This window comes from Falco naumanni, chromosome 1, assembly GCF_017639655.2.
Source record: "Falco naumanni isolate bFalNau1 chromosome 1, bFalNau1.pat, whole genome shotgun sequence".
Classification (NCBI taxonomy): Eukaryota; Metazoa; Chordata; class Aves; order Falconiformes; family Falconidae; genus Falco; species Falco naumanni.
Window position 1 is genome coordinate 109,939,313 of NC_054054.1, and position 26,545 is coordinate 109,965,857.

The 26,545-nt window shown below is 54.0% G+C and overlaps 2 protein-coding genes across 10 annotated transcripts in view; one reads left to right on the top strand and one right to left on the bottom strand.

Annotated features, from left to right (window-relative positions):
* LOC121099588 (translation initiation factor IF-2-like) overlaps positions 1 to 26,538 on the top strand; it is a 28,571-nt gene extending 2,033 nt beyond the window's left edge. The window contains exon 2 of one of the 2 annotated variants that reach the window (XM_040618744.1): positions 15,483 to 26,538. In XM_040618744.1, coding sequence (XP_040474678.1) covers positions 21,344 to 22,330 — 987 coding nt within the window. In that variant the 5' untranslated portion in view covers positions 15,483 to 21,343 and the 3' untranslated portion in view covers positions 22,331 to 26,538. The remainder of the gene's footprint in view (positions 1 to 15,482) is intronic. The other variant, XM_040618749.1, reaches the window with a different exon arrangement.
* The window catches only part of BCAS3 (BCAS3 microtubule associated cell migration factor), a 369,883-nt gene continuing 354,941 nt past the window's right edge, over positions 11,604 to 26,545 (bottom strand). For 4 of the 8 annotated variants that reach the window (XM_040618651.1, XM_040618679.1, XM_040618660.1 and 1 more), the window contains one exon: positions 11,604 to 12,485. In XM_040618651.1, the coding sequence (XP_040474585.1) occupies positions 12,337 to 12,485 (149 nt within the window). In that variant the 3' untranslated portion in view covers positions 11,604 to 12,336. The remainder of the gene's footprint in view (positions 12,486 to 26,545) is intronic. The other 4 variants (XM_040618669.1, XM_040618695.1, XM_040618705.1 and 1 more) reach the window with 1 other exon arrangement.

Below are 26,545 nucleotides of genomic sequence, written 5' to 3' on the forward strand. Positions count from 1 at the left end.
CGTCCTCCCCGTCCATGACCGGGCACCAGGCAGGGAGAGAGGAGCCAGCAGCCCCTGGCACCGAGGCCAGCCCTGCCCCGGGGGTCGGGAACGAGAGGTGTCCCCGCACAGCCCCCTTCCAAGGGAGGGTTTCCCCCAGGGCCCGGCGCTGTGCTGGCGAGCGGTCCCCGGGCTGGGACGGTGGCGGCCGGGCTGGGGGGGCCTGTCCCGTCCAGGCTGCCCCCGCACACCACCCGCTCCGCAGCGCGGCCCCGCTCGCTTTTCCCCTTTCATCTCTGCCCATCTCCACTCATCATCCCTTTTCTATTTTTAGCCGGTAGACTTAGGCCTTGGCGCCAGGCCGTTTAAGACCTGTCAAAGTCCTTCATATTTCCCTCATGTCACATGGACCTTTCGCTCCCTTCCCTGCGCCATGCGAGGGCCGTAATTTGGATCTGTGAGCTGGTGAGCAAATGCAATTTGCTCTTCTCCATCGCTGTGCTGTCTCCGTGACCCCAGCCAGCAGGACGGCTGGTGTCCTGTCCGGGGCACTTACACAAATTGCGGGTGATTGATGAAAAATAACAATTCTCACAAGCAGCCGGGCCTCCGCCTTCCCCTCCTCCCGGCTCCACCGGGCTGCGGCGGCCCCGCGCCCCGGGCAGCGCTGCCCCCCGACGGGGCTGCGTGGGGCGCACCGGCCGCGGGTGCTCTGGCTCCCAGGCCGAAGGGATTTTTTCCGTGCCAAAGGCGAGCCGTCGGGCCGCCCCCTTCCCGGCCCCGATGCCACGGCAAGGGGACTCCCCCGGGGGCCTGGGGAGGGCAGCCCGGCGGGGCCGGAGTAAAGGCCGCTCGCACCTTTCCGAGCTGGGGGGGGACCCACCCGGGGGTGGGAAAAGGCCCTCCGTGGAGGGAGGGGGACGGTGCCGTTGGGCTGGGCTCTGCGCTGCTACCCCGGGAGCAGTGGACAGAGGGACCTGGGGATGGACAGACAGAAGGACCCGGCAGGAGCCCTTCGCCCCACAGGAGAGGCCCGACGGCTGGCGGGCCCTCTCAGCCCCGGGGCCTCCCCCTTCGGTCCGGCCCCGCCACCGCTGGGCCGTGGGGCAGGCGGGGAGGGGGCGAGGAGCGGCTGCCCCGACAGCTTCGCCTGCCCCGCTTAAGCCCGGAGTGGGAAATAAACATGAAGCTGCCCTCGTTTGCTCTCACCCACCCGCGTCAGGGACAGTTCTCCTCTGCCTCCCTTCCTCCCGGGGCGCCGCATCTTCCCCCATACCCCTCGGCGGGGTGGGAATCCCCCTACCCTCGGGAAACCCCCCGCCCCCCCGGTGCTCCGGTGCCCGGTGGCGGAGCCGGCGTGCGGCCGCGCTGTGTGGGCACATCCCAGGTTGTACCGGGCACCGGGGCCCGCCCGAGGCACTTTTACCGACCGGCATCGAGAGCTGCTCGAGCCGACACCGGCCCCGGCGCCGCTGCCCGCCCTCCTCCCTCCTCCCGCTACGCGGCCGCGGAGCCGGGCGCCCCGTCCGTGCGCGGCCCGGCGAGGGAAACCCGAGGAGCCCCGCCAGCGCGGCAGCCCCCGGGCCGCCCCCCCCGAGCTCCCCCTGCCCTCAGACTGTTTAGATTTCGCTCCAGCTTTAAAGAAAATATTTCCAGTAATCCAGATTTCTGGAAAATAACAACAGGCGGGGAGACGCAGACACAAACGCCGCTGAAGTTTATCCAGAGTTTGAACAATTTATAAACACATTTTCCAGCCTGTTTGTCAGGGCGGGCGGCGAGTGACCCCGGCCCGGCCGGGTGGCCGCTGCGCACCGCGCGCTGGGGGGGGGGCGCAACCTCCGCGCCCCTCCCGCACCCCGCCCTCGTTACCTCCGCGCCGCTTTGATCCGGGAGCCCACTCAGCCCCGCCGCTGGATTGATTTTTTTTCTAATTATTATTATTACTATTATTTTAATTGGGGAGGGCTCTCCCTACGCGGGGCGGGCTGCCCCCCAGCCGCGCACCCCGGCTCCCCACGTCGGGGCGCGGCGCCTCGCGAGCACCGAGCCCGCTGCCTTAAAAGGCGCCGGGAGCCCCGGCCGGGCCGGGCCAGCGCGGGGGGGGCCGCGGCCTGAAACCCGAGCGGGCACCGCGGGGGGCGGGCGGGGACGGGGATGGGGCTCGGGGGGGGGGATCATGCAAATCCTTCTGTTTAAAAAACTTCTATTTGAGAAAGCGTGTCACATCCCGGCGCGGGCCCGTAATCCCCGGGCTAATGGCATTACCGCCGCCTCATCGCCGTCATGGGATGGGGCTGGGGGCGAGCCCACCCCCCCTACCCCCGCCACGCGTGACCGCGGCTCGGCTCCTGCGGGGAAGGGAGGCGCGGAGCCCCCAGCTCCGTCGGGCCGCCCCACGCCGGAACCCCAGCAGTCGGTGTCAGTCCCCCCTCGGCGTCGAGGGCCGTATCGGCACTTATCGGTAACGGGTCCCGCTTGCCGCCCGGGCTCCCGAGCGAAGCCGGGGCTGCCCTCGCGTCCGGGCCGCCCGTCAAACCGATTCCAAAGAGCTTCGCCGACGGCGTTATTAGGAGGGAATAACGCTGCGGGGTCCCCACCCACCCTCTCGGCAGGATGGAGATGCGGTTCGGGGCTGCCCCGCAGGCTCCGTGCAAGCGAGAGGAACAGCGGCAGGAGCGGAGGGGAAACCATGGGGGGCTCCGCATCCGGCGCAACCTCCGCGGGCCCCCAGCAATCCCCCCTCTGGGCAATGGGACCCCGCTTGTGCAGCAAAACCCGTGGGGCAGGGGATGTCCCAGGCTGTGTCCTGCCCCCCGGGTTCTCTCCCTCCTTCCTTTGATTTTTAAACGGGGGATGCAGTCCCCCCCCGGTTGGCCCTGGAAGGGGGAAGGTGCAGGGCAGCCCCCAGCCCCATGGGGGTCACTCAGCCCAGCTGGCTCCATCCCTTCCACAGGGCAGGGGCCCTGCGCTGCCAGCACCCCCCTTCTCTTGGTTTGGGGTGCTGGACAGGAGTCCTAGCACCGAAGGAGGGGCGAGCGAAATGCCCCTGGGTGCGCAGGCTGGCGGGGGCTCCCACCCCGGCCTGGCTGCTTCAGACCAAACTGGGAACGGGTTTGAAATCACATCTAAAGCAGGATCTGACGCCGCCGTTGCCACATCACGTGAGTTGTGGTTTTGGTCTAGGTTTGACTTTTAGGATTGCAGAAAATCACTGTCTGGTGTTTACTGGAGAGTGTGTTTCGCTGCTGAGAAAATAAACCAGCCAGAATAAAGCATGAGCTGGCCATCGGCAGGAAAAACGCTGCCTTATTGCACCTGTCTGTTTTGTGGGTGTTTCATCATGAACAAATTTGATGTATACCCAAATGACCAATCCTCATAATTTTTATTCACCTTTTTTCAAAACCCCAGCACTCTGAGCCGCAATCTGTCAGAGGCACGGAAAGGTGAAGTGGGGCTCTACAGACAGGACTGGCTCTTCCCATCTTTTAATTTTTAAAACAAGTCTGCAAACCCAAATCCACTGTATGGCAAGGCCCCATCATGGTCCTGGCTCCAGCACCGTGCCCGCTGAGGTGCCTGGGCACCTCTGTGCTGCCTTTCATTTTCCCACTGCCCAGCTTTTCCCTGGCTTCTCTGGAGGTGCTGGGCTCTTGCACTGGCCGCCCCAGGAGATTCGGGGGTCTCGGTCCGGGCACGCAGAGTGCACCCTGAAGTGCCTCCTCTTCCAGCCCCCGGCCCTTGTGTGCTCTGCAGCCCAGCAGATTGCTCTCCAGCCTGTTTTCCATGGATACCTCAAGGGAAGCAGCACCAAATAACAAGTAAATAACAGCCCCGACGCCGGGCTGCCAGCACAAAGCAAGCAATTGCCCTTCGTGCAGGTCACTAATCTCTTGACACATGGTCTTTGAGACCTGGGCCACGGGGAGGGAGGCTGAAAGGGAAGAAAAGATAGTGGGGACAATGGCAGGGCCGCCGGCTGGCTAATAACCCCGCTCCCGGCTTTGTCTGGGTACACTCAGCACTGCGCTGGGATCAATTCATCTCAGCAGAAAAAACACACTCCTGCACCGCAAAGGGGCCGGTGCCTGCCCCCGCCGTGGGTGCCCCGTGAGGGTCCTGGCTTGCCGGGCTAAGTGCGGAGCTCGAGACGCTGCAGGTATTAATAGCCCCCATTTTGTAGCCAGCAGTAATTCCCTCCTGTGTTTTCCCCTCCATGCTGAAAACAAACCCTTCACTTGATCCGTTTGTCCTCTCCAGTTGCCATCTGTCTTCCATCCTTCAAATCTCACCTTAAAAACAGTGCCTCTTGAGCAAATCCTCCCTGCCGTCCCCGCGTGCTGTCTCGCCTGGCGCAGGCCTGACACTACAAGCGCTCATTGAAGTGAAGGGGATTTGAGAGCGCGCAGGACACGGCGGGATTAAGGCCACAGATTGCGCTCCCCGTGCCGCCCCGTGCCCGCAGAGCAAAGCCCTGGTGTGCGGCTCCGCCAGCCGCCAGCCCCCAGCCCAGGGCTCTGCTGCTCCCACCGCTCGCATCGTGCTGCCAAGGTGGGGCTGTGCCGTGGTGGCCGACGCGGAGGCACCCCCAGCCCTCTGTCCCTCATGCGCCAGGGGGTGATGGGGAGCACCTGAGCCCCCCGCCCCCCGTGCCCCCGGGTACCATCCTCTGCAGAGGGGAGCAGCAAGGGTCACCTCCCGAGCCCTGGCGAGGAGACACGGGGCACTGGGAGCAGGGGCCGCTGTTGGCACGGATGCGGTGGGTGCTGTCCCACCTGGCATGCGGTCCCGGAGCACCCAGGGGCAGCATCTGCGGGGTGGCCCTGGCCCAGCCTGTGAATCATGCGCACATCAAAGCCCCGCCATGGCGAGCACTAACAACCCTGGCAGCCAGCTCCGAGCGGACAGTGCCTGCGCAGATGTGCAGTAGCAGCTTTTCTCAATTACAAAGAGCAGCAGAATTTACCAGAAAACTCAGGGAAGGGAAGGGAAGGGAAGGAGTCCTGGCCAGCGGAGGGGCCGCTGCTATGAGCGCACGCATCCCTTGCAGCTCTGCAGGCCGGCTCAGACCAGCACATCGCCACCTCCCTCCATTTCAGCACTGGTATTAGATCACCCCATGTGTCCCCACAGCCCTTGCTGTGGGCGTCACCCACTCCCATCAAAATCTTCCTCTTCTTTACAAAAACCCACCTTGCAGGGCTTCATGGGCGTACAGAAGAGCTCAGGCATGGCCACATCTGATCCAAAGCTTTGGAGCCACTGAGATTCCTCCTGGAAAATAAACCCACGTGATTTCAAAGCCAATCACACAACCTACGGCGGGGTGACACGCGGTGATTTTCAGCTGAGCCTGGCAAGGGCAATCCTGATTGTGCCCGGCTCCCATAGCCACCATGGACTACCGGGTGCAGGAGTCTTGTGGTCCGGCTGGCTTCCCCGGGTGGGACGATGCCATTGCTCCCATATGACAGTTAGACTTTCCCCTTCCAACAGCAAAAGGAGAAAAATTCAACGTACCTCAAGAGGTGGCTGCAGTGTGGACATCCCTTGGCTGGGAGGAAAGTCAGTAGGATGTGCCCGGTCCTCCCTGCCCGTGTCCTGCCCACGGAGGGAGTCGGGGGAGAGGGTGTGAGGTGGGGGGGGGGGGGGCAGGGCACAGGGTCAGCTCTTCACCCCAGCTGCAGGTGCTGCCTCTGGTTTTCTGCTTCAATGAAGCCGCTGGTCTGAACGTGGCTTGTAACCTTCAGCCCGCGGCGAAACCCTGCCAAAGTCCTTTCCCCAGGTTGTTGAAAAATGAACACACTCGCCCATCATTTCCAGCCAGGACCGGCAGGTACGGCACATCGCAGGGGCTGGTGAAACGCTGCAGTGCTGGTGAGCCCTCCTCCTTGTGGTCCCTCCAAAACACATCGGGGGGTCCCCGTCACCCTGACCCCGAGGTGTATTTAAGCGAAAACACAACTGGTTCTTCCCCCATCCTGCTTCCCACGGTATGGAGCAGGAGCAGAGCCCCACGAGCCGGCACTTCTTACCTCTGCGGAGAAGGGGCCGGAGGCAGAGGGGCCAGGGGGAGCAGGATTAGCGCCCAGCTGGCACAGGGCTGCTGTGCGGGCACGGCTGGCACTGGCCTTTTATTACCATCCTATAATAATATTGTAAATACTCACTGGGAAGTAATTACATCCTATAAAAGAAGCAGCAGCCTGTGGTTTGAGCCAGGACTGGTTCATGACACTTGTTTTAAAGAGACGTTCCGTGTCTTGTTTATAGATTAGATTTTAACCTGACAACCTTTTAACATTGTATTAAATTAGAAATTAACTTCGTACGACTGCTCACTGTATAATTGACCTACTGATAGCCTGAGTGCTAGAGAATATTTAAGATACCTTTCAGACAGTGAAGTTCACAAGAAAATTCAGAGCCTCCTCCTTGATCTAGACCAGGGCTTTGCTATTAATTAGTATTTATGGTCAGGTGGCAGGAGTGCTTCCCATGGAGGGAGGGCTCTCAGGAAGCAGCATCCCTTCTGCATCATGCCCATCCCCAGGGACACTATAAAACCTGATGGGATGGAGGGAAGGAGGTGGGGAGGCTGCAAACCCCCGACCCTGCCCGCTGCAGTGACCACCCAAGCGAGGCCAGTGGTCACCCTCCTGCAGTTGCCCCAGCCAGAGTGGCTGGGAGATGAGCTCATTGAGGATGGCGCCACCACCTTTGAAACAGCCAGATCCTGCAAGGTGCTGAGCGCATGCGAAGAACTGCTGAGCATCAGTAGTTCCCAGCAATAGTTGGGCACCCTGCACGACCTGGCTCACGGGGTCTTGGCCACAGGTGCAGGGCTGTCCCTGGCATGGCGTGGGGCAGGCAGCTCCGCTGCTGCAGGAATGGCCCCGGTGCAACAGCACACACAAGCCATGCACAGGCACCTTACCTTGGCTTGCTCAGATAACACCCATGCCTGTCACCTGCCCACAATCTGCCTGGGGCCATCAGTATTTTCCCCTAATTTCCTGCAGCAGAAATTCCCAAGAAAGGCAAAAATTCAGCCTGGGAACACGCTGATGGGACACACAGCTTCTAACTACATCCGAGCCCAGTCCGTGACAGGCTGGCATTGGATGGGGCAGTACCAATGCTCAGGCAGAGCCAGGACCGGCTGTGTGTCTGCAGGCGGAGGGGACACACAGCATGTCCCCCAGGCCCTGTCCTGCAGTGGGAAACGTCAGCTCAAACGCTGTCCCCACCTGCAGACAGCGCTGGGACGAGGGTGCAGCCGGGCACTGCACAGGATGTGGGAGGCAGCAACTCTGCTGCGTCCGTGCTCCAGCTCTGGAGCTGGGGACTTGTTACCCCTGCTGCGACCTGCCCTTTGCTTTCACCAGGGTAAAGGCACTTTCGGGTATAATTGAAACCTGCTCCCAACACATGCTGGAGCGGGAGCAAACCCCGTACCGTCAGCCAAAGGAGGTTCCACCCTGGTGTGCTGGGAAGCCTCTTCAATACGAGGCTCAGTTTACGCTTGTATCAAGTAAAGTTAAGGAACAGCATGAGATTAAGCGGCCCCTGTGCTGTTTTATGAAAGGCTCAGAACGTGTTTACAAACAGTTTTGCATAAGATGGGGCCATCAACAGGTCCCTGCCGATCAGGGGTCCCTGCTGATGTCCCCATCTTATGGTGGCGTGATGTCCCACGTCCCGGCATGCGCGCTTGCTGCTTTGCCCCTCGCTTTGGCCTTGGCTACGAAGCTGCGTGGGGCCGTGGCCACCATGTCTGCGCAGGGAGCCAGGCAGCCCCTCTCCGTAGCCATCAGCCCAGCTTTCAGCGGCTGCCTTTGCCCCACAGCCGCCTCACCAGCCGTGTGCGTTTTGGCCCAGCCGATGGTTTTCCCTGGCCTCGCTCCCAGCGCCGGCAGGGCTGCGGCAATGTGGCACCTGAAGCCCCTGGAGCCCTGCCGGTTCTGCTCTCACCGGTGCGCTCCGACAAACGAGAGCAGTGGGTCCGACAGCGGGTTCCTGCAGTTCCCAGGACAGAGGCGCTGCCGCTGCTGACACGTGCTTGTCCTGGTGCCTTTTCCATCTGTGAAGCAGGCCAAGCAGTGGATTCAATTATTTTCTCCTAGCACATAAGCCACTAATCATTTATTGCATTAAAAACCCCCTCATCTCCACAACTTTTGTTCCCATTTTACCCTATTAAATCTTGGAAAATAAAAAAGTTTTATTTTCTCTTTTTGCAATCACAAAGAGCTGATCTCGGCTCCATTGACTCGCTAATTGTAAGCACTCAAATGGTTGGGTTTAAAGTTACACTTAGCAGCTGTGAAACATTAGGGTGAAGTGATTACAACCTACTGGAGGATACCGAACATTTTTACAATATCTCAGGAGCATAAGGGAAAGACAACAGGAAATGGCGCAAACTTTCCTACTCTGCACAGAAACAAGCCAGAGCAAAGAAGCGAGAAAATAAATGCAGGGACGTGGCGCAGATGCAGTTTGGATTCTCGGAAAGTTACTAAAGAAGACTGGGTGAAAGCACCCTGTGTTTGCCCCCATGCTCGGAGGTGCAGAGAGGAGGGGGAGCAGGTCTGGGGATTTCACAGCTGCACTTTGCAGCAAAAGTCTTCTCGGGGCTCTTTGACAGGGCAGGAGGACAGAGATCTCAGCGGTATTTTGCCCTTGATCAGTTCCCCTCGCTGGCCTGCCTTCTCCCAGCTTCATCACCAGAAAACTTTGCTCTGGGGCTGGCTGAGGGGCTGGGGGCAGGACCACCAGAAGCTGCTCCCACGGGGGCATGGCTAGCAGGATGGGCTGGATTGGCACTGCTGGGGCAGAGCACCACGCTCCAGCAGGGCTGAGCTCCGTGAGCAAAGCCAACGAAGCTGGAGCCCCACGTGCCCCACGGACCCCCTGGTACCGACAGCCAACTGCATTTGACCTTCCAGCTGTCGCATTTGGAGAGCCTTTGGCTTTCCACTTTGCAACCAGCAAAATACTCCCCTCCCATGATTTAAGCCCACTACATGTGTGTATTACAGAAACCAGGGTAGGATAAGAAAGCAATATTTCATGTTAATTCATGAAATCTGAACTCAACTTTTAATAGAAGAGCTCCACTTTATGCGCAGGGTGATATACAGTCCGCCCTGCTTTAAATGAGACGTTTTGCCTTTTGAACTCAGCAGGAGGCCGCTGCTTACTACTACTGGAAACAGTTTAAAAACCTGCGAGTCCGGCATGTCTTTTGGGCTCTTTTTGAGCCAGTGGTTTATATCATGGCACAACATTCTTGCTGGGCTGCCTGTGACTGCCCGCCAGCTGCTGCATTTGAAAAACTGGCATTTCAGAAACTCACCTGGATAATTTCCACCACGACGGGACACACTTGTCTGAAGTCCTGTGAAGACTACGAGCCTCCAGCTACTTCTGCTTTAAGTGGGGTTTGGATCAGGTCCCTAGACTGAAAACCTGGCTGCATTAAAGCCAGGGGCAAACCTCCCTTAGGAGCAGCTTCTAGACATCATCAAGGAGCAGCAATATTCTGTCCTGGTGCCTGACAAGAGGATTGCGGCCGAGGGTAAGGTGGAGGGAAGGTGCTGCTGCAGGAAAGCATGTGGCACCCCCTTGAAATGGGGGGCTTCTGTATGTGCACTAAAGGAAGGGGCCATTGGTGGGAGCAGGCGTGCACGGACGTGCTGAATCAGACCCTACAGAGTTATTGTTGTATCAGACCCTACAGAGTTACTGTATCAGATCCTATAGTTATGGTTGTATCAGACCTTATAGAGTTATCCTTGTGTCAGACCCTATGGAGTTATCATTGCAACACACTCAGTTTTCACTGGCTCATTGAAGAGCTGGAACTCAGTGGTTATTCTGCTGGGTCATCTGTGAAAGTATCAAATTAAAGTTAAATTAGCCACCTCATAGCAGTGCTTGGTTTTTTTTTTTCTTTCCCTTTTTTTAAGCTCTAGGTTTTTTTAACAGTTTGGCTACGAGGCTATCAACAGTGGGGAATTTAGGACATTCTTTTCAATGAACCAGACTGAAAATATTTTGGTACAGCCCCAGTTTGTAGGGTTCCCCCCCCCCCCCCTCCTTTAAACAAAACATCCTGATTCAAAGGAGCTTCTTGCAGACTGGGAATTTCCACATGGCCATATTGCAGCACTTATAAAAAGTGATTTAATGCCTGCCAACAACAAATACATTTCCAGTGACACCACTCTGCGTTATGTGCTATCCTACTTTGTGTGTTCAGTATGAACCAGCAAGCAAGCTGTCCGGGGCAGCAGGGAGAAGAGCCCTCTTCCTTCCCTTGCAAGAACTTTGTCCCTTACGGCTGCTCCTTGGAAAGCATGAAAGGAAACAAGCATCACGGTGACAACACAATCCCTTCTGTATGTGTTAATCTGGATTTTGTTTGAACTTTTGGAGCTGACCTTGGCTTGAACTGTGTTAAAAAATCCTGACTGGTGTGGACTGACTTGACCCTGTGGTCCCATTTGTCTGCAGTGCCAGCCCTACCCTCAGCCCCTTACTTCAAGCCATTATTTTACAGACATAAAAGAAACATAGCATTACGGCAGATACAGCCAGCGGGCCGGAGCTGTGAGTACTTACTTACGGGCGAACTCTCCTCTGATTTCATCCCAAGGAAGTTTTTTTTTTTTTTTTCGCTTGAGAAAGGACTGACTGAAAACCAAGCAAGAAACTGAAATTACTGCTGCAGACTCTCAGTTTTTATTAGTGGTTTCCAAGCCTGAAGAGAGAGGGGAAAAAAAAAGCAAGCTTCTGAGATCTGAGTTGCTGCATTACAGTTAAGAACAACAACAAAAAAATCAAGCCCAAGACTGAATTCGGTATTTGGTGTTTGGGGATGGAGTAGGAAGAGGGTGGTCGGCTCTGCATCACTCAGCGTGGCTGGTTTAAGCTCTGAGAGTGTGAAAAGATTTGTGGGTTTAGATAGTTTCCTCTCATGCCATGACTCAAACGGCTTCTATTAAAAACAAGTAGTGGGAAGGAAATTTCATAAGCTGACAGTCCCATCTCACTCTCTGCTTCTCGACACAAGTTGGCTGAGATGTAGGAATTCATGTGGTTACTATGTGTGAGCCCATGACTGTTTTATCAGCAGAGTTATGCGGCGCTAGGTTTGCCTGTGTGCGTTCAGCAGGGTATACAGGTTCAGGCAGCCATACGGGCTCTGCCAAACCTCTTATATGTGATCCTGTAACGCAACAGACGGGGGTGGGTGCTTCTGCGTCCAGCACGCCTGGTCCTCGTCCCACCGCAGCCTGTGGGATGGAGAAGCAGGACCCCGAGCAGCGCGAGGAGCTGGAGTCAGACACACAAACAGAGATGGGTGTTGATTTTCAGGGGGGCTAAGGGGGTGCAAGGCACACCACTCAAGTCTCGTTTTTAAAAAGCCTGTCCTTGCACACAGGGACGAGAAAGCAGGGAGGCAAAACCCAGCTAGATTGGCTGCATAACATCCACCGATGGCTTTAATTAAAGCCTTCAAGTTAGTAAATATGCACATAGTCTGGTCCAGGAAGATATACAAAGCCCACAGCCAGCCCAGTAACACTCCACGAACATTGCCATTTAAGCAGTTTCTTGTTTAACTTAGATTTATTCAATGACACATGCATTTCTGGACAGATATCTGAGTTCCAGTGAACAACTTTTATAACCAAATATGAGAAATTGGTGACTGCAGTTAGTCAATTAAGTACGTTTCTAAAATACATGACTAGAAGAAAACTGGAGCAACAGAGAGAATTCTTCTGAAGAACAAAAAGAAACATTTCCATTTGTAATACTCCTGGCATTGATGAGTATCAGTGGGGAAGGAGGGCAGCAAGAGACGCAATGAGGAAGGAATAACATTATCAACCCTGTCCACAGAAAGTCTTCCAGTTTCCACTCTCTCCAGTTCATTCATTAATGCTCGGCACTTCTGCAAATGGCGAGAGCTCCTCTGAGTTGCGGAGGTTTCCTTCATCTCTCAACACGAAAAAGCAGAGAATGGTTGTGAAACCATGTGCTTGACCAAAAATGGCTTAGAAATATTTCTTCTCAACCAACCTCTTCCTGAACACAGCGAAAAAAGAAGCCGCATAGCTATCAGGATTGAAGACAGAGTCTCTTCATATTGCACAGGAACACAAAGTCAAGATTTTGTGAGTATGTTTCAGGAAGGTTTAAGAGTCGTCAATATTTATCAGGGTAACGAGAACCATCCAGCGCAGTGGCGAACTGGCAGGTGATAGACACATTGGGATTGTTTAGGCGGAGAGGCGGCTCGTTACCCTGTCTGGATCTCTCCTTGGATGTTCGGCTAATTTAAGGGAATCCCGTGGGGAAAAGGCTGAGGGGCTGGTTTTCATTAGTCGGGAGGGGTGATCTGTAGCCATCAAAGTTGCGTGGGATACTGCCGCTGGTGGAACCAGAGCTGTTACTGAGCGTCTCTATGCTTCCCTCTCGCTGAAGCTCTGCAATGGGAAGAGAGAGCAGGTCCTGGTTAGCGCTTCAGAGAAACCCCAAGTGCCACCGGACGGCCGCTTTATTGACAAATCTGTTTATTGTATTATTGCTCTAACATTTGTTCCTCATCCATCTTTTCCGGGGTGATATGACGAATCACTCCAGAGGCATCCCAGCTCCTGGTTCTACTCCTCTGCCGGGCTCCTAGTGGAGCCGGACGGAGACGCCGCATGCTGCCTGGCAGAGCAGCCCCTTGCCGCTGACTCGTGACATGTCAGGACTCGATAGTGGGGATACCCACGGCTGAACTGAGCAGGGTGCAGAGGGTACGGTGGCAGGTGATGGAACATCTTCCCTCTGCAGCAAGGCTGCTGAGATGGCAGGGAAGGGGGAGTGGCAGCACCATTGGTTCCCGGTGGTATGTACCAGCAGTGCACAACCACTGCGATTCTCCACCTTGGGAACATCAGGGACTTTCCACAACCCTTTATCCTGCACAAATGGACACAAATAACTCTGCTTTTTCAAGCTAAAGAGAAAATATCCCCTTTCCTACATGCCTGAGCTGTGCCTCAAAGCAAAAAAGAACACAGGCCTGACTATGGCTCTCCCTCTCCTGGTCACACACCCCCAGACATCTCCCCTTGCTGACCTCCCAAAGCCTTTATTGCTCCCTAATCTCGAAACACGAGGATTTTTGTGCATGCGGAGCATCATTCCTAACCGTGGCCTCTCTGTGAGCCACTTGAACCCAACAGTTGACTCAGTGGCAGCGTGCAGCAGTGCTGCTGGGCAGCATCACCCTGGCCGGCACTCAGCGGTGGCATGCAGCGGTGAGATTAGGCAGAGCCCCACGTACATGACAAGAATCCTCTCCCAGACACGCGGTGACAGGCTACAAGAAATGTTCTGGCGACTTGCAACGCGCGGCCCCAAGTGCGACTTCCGTCAGCTGCCGCTGCGCAGCCTGTGCTGGAGGGGACGGGATGGGGACAGAAGCTTTGGGCAAACTCCTCTGCTGCTGAAGGGGGAAGAGAAAAATCCCTCCGGTCTGCTGCGTGCCACAGTGGCGTGCATGTAAGGCATGGGGGGGGGGCAAACCTGCAGAGGAGGCAGCAGCTTTGCCTGTCCCTGCAACATGAGTTTTGCTTGGATGAGGGTGGAAAGAAGATGCAGACGCAGGAGATGGAGGAGCGCTGCCTGCTTTGCTCTCTGCTCAACATTACTGCACCTTGGCCGTCTGCACACCTCTGTCTCACGCAGGGATATTTAACCTTTTGCAAACACCACGACAGTCCTTTTGCTGCAACAGGACTCCCTGATAAGGACCTATCTGTGCACCAAAAGCAGAAAGTCGGTTCCTCGCTATAACAAAAAGCATCCTGCCCCAGCATCCTTGCACGCCACACAGCTCCCGTCTGCTGCCTGGGCACCGCAGGGACGCAGCCAGGCGAGCGCACACCTAGCAAACCAGGGTGAGGGGATTTAATCCTTTGGCACGGAGGTAACTTGCAATGGAGATAATCTGCCCAGGATACATGAAAAACAAATCAGCAGGAAACCAGTCACCCTACAAGCAGTGATGATAATGACTTCAGCTGTATTAATCACGGTTTCTTGCCAGTATTTGGTGAAGGAATGTCCATGTCTAAACCTCTTCATTTTCCTCACATCCTTACTCTCCCATGAGTTCAGGAAGTAAAAACAGTAATTTAAATCAGAAATGAGTGGCGTATCCCACACTAATACTGTGCTTATCCTGTCTGATTTGGGGCTTTTATCTCCCTCGGCACACAGCTGGCTTTGGTTAAGCGTCCCACGTCAGAGCTGCGGGGTGCTGGGCAGGCTGGGCTCCCCCAAACGCTGCTGCACTCCTCGCGGGGCTACTTCGCTCCCTCTTTTTAACCTAGAATTGACTTTCAGGCAAATAGGTTCCAGTAACCACGGCAAAAGAAGGGAAAAAGCGAGGGAGCGTTTGTTTCCCCACAGCCGGCTTCTGTGGGGCTGAGCTCCTGCCTGTCCTTCGGTGACTTCTGCAGGACCGCATACCCTGGTGGGATGGGATGTGGGGGAATTCGGGCTCACAGGGTGGCTTTCTGGGGGGGGCTATGGGATTTCTGCAGCCAGCGGCACTTGTCACCTCTGCGGGGGACTGCCAGGGGGTGGCACTGCAGAGACTGATGCCAGCCAGGGAAAAAAGCACGGACAGACCGTCGGGGAGGCAGAGCGGTGGGCGCAGGGCCTGGCTGGGGAGGCTGGGGTCCCATCCTGCCCGTGCCATTGGCACCGCCGCTCCTGCCCTGCCAACCGTCCGGCCGCAGCTGCCCCGAGCTCCCCTTGCTGCCGTCGGGCGCGCAACCCCCTTCAGTTAGCGACGGGGAGGGACGACAGAGAGGGGAAAAGTGATGCAAAGGCCCAAGAGGAACTGAAGGGAGAGTTTTCCAGCCCCCCAGCCTGCTTGGAGCCCGCTTGGGGCTTGGAGCAGGTCGGGATAAACCAAGGCAGCTCCCGCAGCCCAGCTGCCCCCCCAGGGGCTCCGGGTGGGAAACGCGCGCGTTGCGTTGCCCTGGGCGGGCGAGTCCCCGTGCTCTCACGCAGCCCCGCACTGCGAACCCTCTTGCTCTGGAACTAATTACACGGCGAGGCAGACGAGCCATGTATTTTGATACCTAAGAAAGCATTGTAAAACTCCTGACCGCTGCAGCAGAGAGCACCGCTGAGCTCAGGAAATTGGGCTCTTGCCCTCGCCCGGGCTCTCGCACACGGCTGGGGCATGAGAGATGTGCCATTAGCCATGACACGGGCACCGGGGACTGCCCGCACTGCACGGATGACCCCTAGCACCACAGTCAGCACGTTTTCCTATGTTCCCCCAAAGTACTCCACTTTTTTCCCAGCTGTTTCATTAATAAAAAATATAGTTGAATACCTATGCAAACTACGATTTTATATATTTATATATGTATTTATATATTTAATATAAAACTATTACTCTTTCCCCCCAGACCTCCCAGAAGACCAGGGCATGGCAGAAGCATGTGCACAGGAACATCAATGCCATCTCCATGGGAAGCCCAGACAAGACCAGGAACAGCTCCATGACACAGGGACACCCTTCCTGTTTCAGGGGAAAAACCGAGGGGCGGGCTGATTTCTGACAGACCCGGAGCCTGGACAGACCCAACAAGAGCAGAAGGAGCCACCGTGGTGCAGTGGGGCTGCCTGGTATCAGAAGAGGCAGGTCCCTGCGGACAGGCAGCGCTGCACTGGGACGGAGCGGCCGAGCCCTGCGGCGCAGCTGGAAGGAGATGCAATACTTCCCAGACCTCGGTGAGACGTGCCATGTTCCCCTGCGCTGGGAACACGTGGGCTGAAAAACACAAAATAGAAGCAAACCCCGGGATCCCTCCCCAAAAGATGGGGTTAGCGGCAGGAGAACCTGGAGAAGCGGCGGCCGTAAGGGATCAAGGCAGAGCAGGACACGGCTGCCCGGCGAGTGATTTCGTTTACTTCGGTGGAGTTACGCCAGGAATGGACTTGGCCCCAGCATGTCTGAGGGTTATTGTATCTGCATTCCCCCATGCATATACTGTCGAGATGTATTAACTTCCTTAAATGTACCAGTAAAACAACCTCTTATGATACACTTTAATGAACTTGTACAGTAGCCAACAAATTGTGCATCATATAAAACCCATTCGGCCTTATAGACTCTCTGGCTATTTTGTAATAACTGCAATTTGCTTCTGCTGAAGCAAGATAACCAGGGTTGAGAAGTCAAGCTTTGCAGAAACCTAAATATTTGATTTGGGGGGGAGTGGGTGGGAGAAGGAAGAAAGGGGCCTCTGGGAGCTATTTATGGGGTCAAAATAACATGAGACCTGCTCTTCTCGTAGCATTTCCACCATCAAGGAAATGAAATACTGTGAGAAGACCAGCACTTGCATTATTTTGGCCCCATAAATGGCTCCCTGAGGCTTTCAAAAGCCCGTGAAAAACAAACACAAATACAAATAAATGCTAATACTGGAAACGTAAATACTAAAACCTGCCCATGTCCCTGGAGGAAACGACTCGCAAAGTCCTGACTGCCCTAAAAACAAAACAAAAAAAAAGACGGGGAAAAAAGGCGAAGGAGCAGGAACATCTGCTGAAGCCATGAGGAGAAAATCACTTCAGGGGAGCTGGGAACAGCCCTGCCTGCGCTTTTGACGGTAACAGTAATGGGCACCGCTGGCATCACCCGGGGTCCCAGAATAACCGGGATTTTCAGGGCACACGTGCTTTCCGCCGCGGTGAAGGCAGCAGCAGTAAAAATCCTCGTGGCTGCCGGCGTGGGGAGGAGCAGCTGCCGAGAGCAGGGAGTGAAGGTGGCACGGCCAGCAGCCGGCCGGGGTCCCCAGCCTGCTGGGGAGCTGCTGTCCCCCGGCACGGCCCTGCAGCACCCAGCACGCTCGGGGGCTGCGGGAACACCGGTGGTGCCTGGAGAGCTACGGGGCACTACAGCGAGTGCTGGCGGCTCTCTGCTCGGCGTTACGTCCGGGGGTCTGTGCCCACAGGCTGGCACTGGTGCAGCCTTCCTGCGGGGCGCAGGCTGCTGCGGAGAAACTGAAAACAGAACTTCCCACAAAACAGTTCCCTCTGCTAGTATCCCATCCTGCCACGCCGCAGCCTGGTGCTCCCGTCCCTTGCTCTGTTGCCCAAACCAGACTGCTCTCCACCAGCTGGCTGGCAAGGTGGAGACAGGAGGAGGAAGAGGAGTAGGAAGAGGAGCTGCTCTGGGGACAGGTCCGCAGGTTGGGGGGAGCGGTGCCATCCCCTGTCCAGTGAGGCGGCTGCAACCTCAGTTCCAGAAAGCTCTAGGAACTGTCAAAGGACCCCATCAAATCCAGAAAGGTACAAAGCCCTGCCAAGCTTAAATGTGAAACCATTTTATAGGGCGCATTAATTCAATGCCTGAAGAAAATCCATATAGCCCTCTTTTGCCCGGAACACTCATAAATTATGCTGCCTTTCTTATTTGTGCTCGCTCTGTAGTGGTCCACTTGAAGCCGTGGTATCTCCTTTATGTCTACTCAAAAATCTCATCTCCAGTGCATTATTTCTTCTAATGGTTTTTCCTTTCTCTCAGTTTGCTTTCCCCTGTTAAGCACAGTTTCAAAATATCCTCCAAAATCATTTGCTGGAAGAGCTGACCCTTTCCTCCTACCTACCGAGGGCTGCCCGGGCTCCCGCACAGCCCGGCGGAGCCGCAGCCAGGATAAATGATACAATGACAGCAGCCTGATGTGTCAGGGCAGCGGGGAAGCGGCAGCAACTCTGAATACAAGAATTATTCTTCATCATCTCAAACTGTCACAACACATTACCCTCAAAGCTGCAGCTCGCTGAAGGAGTGACCCTGGACTGAATGGGAGAGTGCTCGGGGAAAGAACTAATTGTAGCCTCTTTTCACACGTCAGTCACTTTTCACAGCACCAAGCCTTTCAAGCTCAACTAATGTCAAGTTCCCTTTTCCTTTTGCTGGGCTGAGTATTTCTGATTTTTAAGGATGGCATTTTTAAAGGAACAAGGTCTCTGGTGAGGGATGAGGCCAGGGAGGGGAGGGAAGGAAGCGTCGGAGTGAGCACACATCAGAAAGTCCATCAGACGCCTGACGACTCGTTAGGAATTAGACAATTAACAAGTAGGAATGCAGGAAGTGGGGTAATGGCCAGCAGGGCTTGAATCTCCTCGATTTCATTTCTGTCATTCACGGCAATTGTTTTGGGGAACTTTTCAGGCTCGTGAGCACGGGAACATCCTCGCCCCCTCCCCGAATCTAGGAGGCGAGAGGGGCGTCTGCTGCAGCGGGGAAGAGGAACAGTGCTGCTTACCGAGGCCACCTTCCCCGGCCACTGGCAGTTTTTTGGAAGACAGCTAAAAGGCCAAAAGAGAGCCTAATTTTAAACTCAGAATATAATTCCCTTCGTTGGGAGGAGAGGTGAGACGGAACGGCAGCCTGCCCGGCGCACCCGGACCAAGGGCCCTTCACACCTGCTTGTCCTTAACCGAAGTCCTAAAATATTCTGCACTAAGGCCGGTTTTTGAACTTACATTTGCCCAATGCCTATCACAGGGGACCTGCAGAACTGACTGGGGCTTCCGAGTGTTACTTATTAACTGTAATGAATAATAATTACGTAGCTTCTGCCATCTGGATTCTCATTCAAAAGGATCCTATACAGAGCAAACACTAAAAGGCAATTTGTATTAACACAATGGAAGTCTTGAGGATCTCTTAAACTGTTTGTAATTTACACAGTGCTCCCCAGTGAATGGATTAGTTAAAACATTTTTATTTTACTGAAGGGAGCGGGACATGTTTCCCCAGAGGAGCTCACACCAGCCCTGACGCGCAGCCTCCGCTCCCCTGTACACCGACACGCACGTAAGCTCTCCATCTCTCAGTGTTTATAGACAATGTCCCAAACTCAGCTGGACGCTTCTGGCTCTATTTCTGCACGAACATGAACTACGAACATCCGAAACGGCCCCCACAGGAGCTGGTGCTGCTGCCTGGAGCACGGATGGTGCAGCCCAAGGCAGAAAAGGGCTCAAAAGCCACTGACGGGTCATGAAACACCACCCCAACACCCCAGCTCGGAAATGGCATTGCTGCTGCTGCAGCTGTAGGTTCTTCTTGACTATCCTCCCACCCTTTTTTTTTTTTTTTTTAATGAAATGCAATTATGCTAACGAGGGAGCTCTAATTATACCCCATCTCTCCACCCCGGGAGGCGAGGACCTGCGGCGCTGGCTCCAGCCCCGCTGGCGGCCGCAGCCCCCATGGACCCGCTGGCGGCGAGGGCAGAGGGGGGCACCACACCCCCAGGGGAACCCGAGCGCTGGGGTACTCGGATAAGCAAAAATCGTTTGTATCAAACTGCAGTGAAACGCAAGTCCCAAGTACTCATTAAAGCTCTCATTTTTTTTCCAAGCTCCTTTTCATTTGAGATGGTTGAAACCTAATTTCTGGCAAGTGTATTTTTTACATTGCTCCTTTCCAAAGGGAGCGCAGACAGAAAGGTGGTTCCCAGCTTTATATGTTACTATAATGTTTAAAAGTCAATTAAATCTGCTCTCTGCCCCAAGCCTCACGCCCTGCCCCTGCCGAAGCCATTAACCTGTGCCAGCTCACCCCGCGCTCCGGCAGCCAGCGCAGGCAGCTGCAGGGACCGATCCCTGCCGTGCTTTGGGCAGCCGTGACAAACCTGCTCCTAAGAAATGTCTCTCTCCCCACCCCCCCCCCCCCTTTTTTTTTTAACCCATCAATCTGAGAAGACAGATTTTAAACTCCATTCAAAAGAGCAAATGTAACGGTTGCTACGGCATTTGAACATTGAAAATCAATTCCCCTATTGAAGTCGTTTCATCCTGCTGCAACCTGAAAGATGCTGAGACTCCACAGAAGCACCTACATTAAATTGCAAAGTAAAAAGAGAGTACCAAACGCTGCCTGAACGACTTCTCTGACACCAGAATTCAGTGGCCTATGTAAAAGAGTAGTTACTGTCAAACTCTCTTACAAGAGCTCCAATGCTGAATCCACAGAGTTCGCCACGACAGTGCACATGGAGATGAGACCTGGCACGTTGGAAAAAAGGTGGCAGGATCTAGCCAGGAGAGGAGGAGGTATAGGAGGCAGGAGATAATCGGGGGAATGAAGACTGAGCTTTCTGAACGTCAGAGCCCCTCTGAGACCACAAATTTCACTTCTTGCATCTTATTTCAATGTGACGACGCCAACCAACTAACACTCACAAAACGGGGAGGACATCTGAACTTCCATAAATGTCTGGGTTTACTTCAGGCACGAAGAGCTCGTTGAGACACGGACAAAACATTTGCATGCATCAACTTCCACAGAATTTTGTCTACCAAGAAAAAAAACCGAAGGCAAGCAGCTTGTTTTTTCCTTTAAAAAGAGAACCCCAAAAGCTCCACACGTATGGAGCCCATGGAGTAGGAGACCCAAGACCTTGGCATCTTGCCAGGCTTGACTCTGAGTGTTTTATGGAAGGTTAAAAGTGCACTAGATAAAGGACTAGCATTCAGAGGGAGAATATTCTTCGCGATAGGCACTTTCACAATGACTGCAGTGCTTTTAAAAAATAATCTCAAGTTTCCTAGAGCTGTATATTTTTGTAAAGAGGTTTAGGATGTTTATAAATGGCACTTCAGAAGGATGAGTTGCCGATTTTAGTCAGGATGTGAAATTTCAAAAGCTAGAACAGTCAAATGCTTACAGAAAACAATTTCTGTAGTCCATCCACACCACGCAAACCTACGACTCCTAGTGCAAGATTTCCAGAAAAGATTTTGAAATGAATATGCAGATACATTTGCTTGGGATTAAAGGAATTCTCTCCAACCCGATCCTGAAAGCTGCGCTATGTTGCTACTGTAATTTCCTACAATGTACCTTATATGTAATACATGCTTTCCTGTGCAAGCCAGTGTGTATATGCATTTTTTTAACATATTTAGGCAGTATTATCCTGTATCTTCAGTTATGAAGCAGCACATCTGCATATGTCAGAGCAAAAGCCTTTGCAGAGAAAGCACTGTATTAAAATTCCTGGGTTTGGTCTCTTATTCCCAGGGTTATGGGAGTGCCTCAGATTGCTCAGCAGTGACCCCTCCGTCAGCCTCCGACTCCACAAAGGAAAACACAAATTCAGTGTAATCTGTGTGTTCACAACACCTACCAGCTCCATGTCCTGCAGCCTCCAGACTCTCTGGATCTCACTCAGAATTTCCAGAGGCGACGCTCCTATTCCTAAGACCGCCACACTTCTATCCAGAGCAGGTTCGGACCCAGCGCATGGATCTAAGCAGGGCATCCCACCAGAGCTGGAGCCACTCAAGATTTGGGGCGGGGGGTCCTGTCTCAAAGGTGGCTGCAGCAAAGCCCCCGTGCAGCAGTGTGATGACTGGGCATGCTGGGGGTCCCTCCTCCGCTGCCAGGCTCGGCCAAACAGCCCCAGCAAAAGAGCTGTGTAAGGAAACACTCCCTGAAGGTCAAAACCGCAAACCCGGTGACTACCTCAAGGTCTGGGCAGCCCCTCGCCAATACGCTGAATGGCAATTTCTGACATGCCTGACCCTCCAAACTCCAGCAGTTTCTTTCATGTCTAAGACCCATTTATTTTTCCCCCCTCCTGCGCTACCACCTCTGTGGCAGAGGCTCCTCGATGCCCCTGGCGAGGAGGACCAGGCACCCCGAGGTCACCTCCTGCGCTCCGGGTGTGCCCGGGCGCATCCCGCACGTGTGCGCTGCGTGCTGCCGACACAAACCTACTGCCGAGTTCATTTTCAAAGTATAATATTACAAAGCAAAATAATTCTGGCACAACTTCCACTACTTCTGACACGAAGTGGCCTTTCCGGCCAGCAAGGAAAGCTACTGGGAGGCTCTGGGCTGTCTCCCCGCTGCAGATTGATGCCGAGGAGGAAGCTAAACCGGACTGGAATTTGGGTTTCATTCAAAGGAAAAGTTAAAAGTTTGGGGGGAGCATATGCTCAGCTGCTCCAAATCAGCAGAAGCTCACAAAATGATGTCACCGCAGACCGAGCCCTGTCTGCTCGTCTAAACGATTCAAGGCTCTCGAGTCGGAAGAGCTCAGGTGGAGATCTGAGGAGCAGAGGTCTCCTCCTTCCCCTTCGCTTCCTGGCGCTAGTTGTAGTGTCGCTGAGAAACTCCAAACCCATCCAAATAATCCTAGCTGCAAACACAACTTATGTGGTCTATATGGTCAATCATTTTAAAGATTACGTTGGCATCGCTGCTTCAAGCAGAACAATCTTCTAAACACAGATTTTACGAAGCACTCCAAGCTCGTAGTTGTCCTCTTAAAATCACATCTCCACCTAGAGTATTAACCAAGCCTGGAAAACCAACGGGCCAACTTTGTGAGCTTGCTCTCTTGCAGGCTTGCTTGAGGCTCTTAATACACTCTGTCTTATTTATATAGCTCCAAATTCTGATGCTAGAAATAAATATGAAAGAGCCTTGACAACTGACATCCGAAGCGTTTGTTCTCATGAAACCAGAAGGCAGCTGAAAAAAGTACATTTGATGTTTTCACTTTTTAGAAGTCGTATTTTAAAACCTGCTCCCAGAACCACCTCCAATGGACTTTGCCTCCTTGGCGACACTTACAAACACCGTCAAACGTGTGAATGAGCTGCAGCCTATGGACGAGCGCATGGCGGAGGAGAACTCTCGTGTGAAATCTAAAAGGCCTAATGGGAAACCAAGGCATTCCTCTGGCCACAGTCCACATAAAAGGCAATTTAAATCATCTCAAGCTGTGCAGATTCTGCCTCGCACTTGGGCATCTGGCAGCGAAGTTAATATAACTACCTGCTCTTCACGTTGTGCGCTTTTGCAGACTTTTCACTTGCATTTTGATGGGTGACCAGCCACGCTTCCAAAAGATAAAACTGAAAACACAACACAATCTTGACATGATATAATCTAAAGTTTTTTTTTTTTTTTTAAAGTGTGCGGATAAAAGTAACCCTGAGGGAAGGCAAAAGAGCACACGCAGACTGCAGGTTAGGGATCTGCCCCTGCGCAATTCACTTACCCGCAGCTGCAGGAGGGGGAGGGGGGCTGCTAGGTTAACCTGTCTTTTGATGAACGCCTCCAAGTGTTATTTCCACCTGGCAACACGGCCTCAGCGATGGTGTGCCCAGCGGGAACAGCTCCTCGGTGTGGCGCATGGGAGTAGATGGGAGATGCTGTCCACGGGCACGCGGTGCCTGCTTAGGAGAAAACCAGCACAGCAGCACACCTGAGCATCCTCCTGCGGCACAGCACCTGGCACCGCTGCTGGACCTCCTGGCATGGGGCTGCCAGTGCCTGCTAGGGAACTGCCACCCTGCCCGTTCTGCTCCCCTTGACCAGGCTCCGCATGTGCTCGCCACCCGCAGCTGCTCACAGCCCCTTGTTCCCATGCCGTGCCACCGGTCTGCAACGGAGGGGATGGCCAGGTCCGGGCTGCCGACCCTGCTGGCACCTTCCTGCCACGGCCTTCCCAGAAAAACATCTTTGGGAATACTTGGAGAAGTGATACTGACCCTTCGAATTTCACAACGCCATCGGCTTTTGATGTAAACACAGAGTTCATGTATTGGGGAGATACTGGGAAAGCTGCTGACCAAGGAAATAACAAATAAACACCAAAAATAAATAAATTAAAAAAAGATGGTATTTTAGCTGTGGGGGTCTTCTTGGAAAACGGGATAAAATGCCTTGCATAGAACAAGCCAACAAATAGTTTACGTCCTGGAATAGCCATTTTACAGGGTGGGTGGCTTCCTGGTGTGTCAGGAGGTGACACGCCACCAGCCAGCCTCGGGCACTCCCAAATTCTGTATCTTTTCACAACAGCAAATGGTTGCTTAAAAAAATTAATCCCCTTCCCACCTATTTCTGTCTGCATAGAAACTAATTCCTTCCTGGGATGCGGGACAGCCTGCGGGGAAGCTGCTCCCTGCCTGTGATGGGAAATGCCTTGGAGAGATCTCAGAGGCTCTCGCTAACGCCGGAGGAACACGGAGCGAAGCCTAAAAGCCAGCCAGCAACAAAAGCACTGCCCCCGTGTCTGAAGCGACAGGAACGAAATGCAGAATACAAACAACAGAAATGGGGAGAAAGCTATTTCCATTTTGGAGAAGTTTTACTCTTTTTCTAAATAGGCTCATGCAATACCAAGCACCTAATTGCCAGTGATGTAATTTAAGAGGGCACCAGAAGAAACGAAGAAAAAAGCAGCCGGTGTATTACCCCTCTGTCTTTACGTTTTGCCTCGACATCGTTTTCATTCTCTGTGAACACACAACTGTTACACAGCACCATTTTTACAGAAAATAGGCCTCTGAAGCTTTCACCCACTTGCATGAGCCTCTGCAGGGGTCCTGAACACCCTCCACCCCTGCTGGGGCAGCAGCCTGGATGGTTTCTCCATTTGCAAAATGCTTCCAACCGATTTGTCATTTTTCTTCCTCTTAGGGTTTTTTTTGTCAGCCAATTGTGCACAGCATATTGAGCAATAATAAACAAAGGAGGATGAAAACTGCTGCAGCTTGAGAAGTGAGCTCAGGATATGATTCCTCCTCACCGGATGCCTGGAAGATGTCACTGAAATTCTCTCTCCCTTAGTGCAACCCGTGTGGAGCCAATATGAACTCCCAGCAAAGTGCTTAAAAACCCATTATTTATAATAACTGTTAAATGATGAGACATTGTTTACCCAGATCGCAAGATAAATTCTCACTTACAGAATGCTTGCCTGACCGTCCTGAACGTCATCTGGTTTTTATTTAAATGCAAAATGTAATTAGGCTCCCAATAACACAGCAGAAGAATTCAATAAGATAGGGCTTTTCACTTACAGTTTAATATTAACATTTTCCCATAAACGTTAATGAATAAAAGTCTACTGTTTTATATATTATCCATGGTGGGGAGACAGCAGGCTAGGAATGGAAGGAAAGCTAATCTTTTCATACCAGAAATTACGATATATACCTCACACAGAACTAACCATTCCCAGCATTGCCAGGGACCCGGCTACACCACCGCTCCTGCCAGGGGCAGCCACCAGCTCCGGTCCCACGGACACACTCCCGGGAGTCTCCCTCCCCATCGATCAGGGAGATCCTTCCCCAGCCAAAATCCCCGTTTTGTTTTTCTCTTCTCCCCCTGCTTTCTGCCTGACCATCCCTGCTAGGCACCCACGAGCATCAGAGAGCTCATGGCATTGCTGTTCAGCACGGATACGGCCCCAAGCCCTGATGCTCTCTGGCTCCACCGCGGATAGCAAGGCTAGATTATCAGAAAAATCAGGTTACTATTTGTCTGATATTCTGTTAGAGAAACGTGCAGGGGTGATGAGAGGTGATGGCAGGGCTGCAGACGGCAGCACGACGACAGGCGGTGATACGGTGCCCGAAGCGGTGGGAGAAGGGCCCTGGGGTGGGCGCAGGTGGCACTTTGGGAGCCCCTTTGTGCCTCCCGATGCCGAAGTGCGAGGAGCAGAGCTCGCGGTGGCACAGGGGCCTCTGCGGCTGCGAGGACTGAAAGCTGCAGGGCCAGGGGGCTGGCTCACGCTGGAACATTTTAATTGTTTTAGCTTTTGACCTTCCATTTATTGCTGGGGTTTTGCTGCGTTAATGCGTATTTTGCCGTTTGGTGACTCATACTTCATCGTCTCTCTCTAATAAGAAGCGTCCATTTTACAGTTCGACTGCTTAACTATTTATTGCATAAATGGGTTTCCATCCTACAGCCTCCTCTCCCATCTCCCCGGGTGAGGGCAATGCACAGTTTGTGAGAGCTCTGCAAGGACTCGGGCCGTCACCCTCCCACCAGCCAGGGGACGGCTGATGCCCCTGGCACCAGCAGGACGTTCATGCTCCGCACGGGCACAGAAGGGGAGCCGGCAAACTGGCCTCACACTGTTCTCAGAGAAAGACAAGCTCAAACTTCTCCCAGAGTTAACGCAAGATGTGCAGGAGCTCCGCAGCAAGCCGAACGGGGAGCAGCCTCAGCCTGGCAGTGCCGACAGTGGGACGGGGAGGTGGCAGCGGGGGGTGGCACGCTGGCCACACACCACCAGCTCCCCAGCCCACAGCATGCCCTGCGCCGCGACGTCCTTAACGTCAGGGTCGCAGCAGGCATGGAAGGCTGTCCAGGGATTTCAGGGCGCGCTGGCGTCCCCGGGGCTCAGGTGGCAAAGCTGGAGCAGCAGAGCCGAGGGGCACTCGCGCCTGCCCCAGCCAATCCCGGCGTTAGGAGCAAGCGCCAGGCACCGCCGCACACCCCTACCATCGCTCCTGTAAAAACCAGCAAAATACTAAAAGGCTCTCTGGGGCTTCTGGGCTGGGCAGCAGTAAGAGGAACTGTCTTTTCTTTATTCTGCCACCACCTCAGCAGCTGCAACAAGTTTTCGCTCACGAAACAGCTGTAAAAATACCAGTCCTGATTCAAATGCTGGGAGACGAGGGCTCTTATACT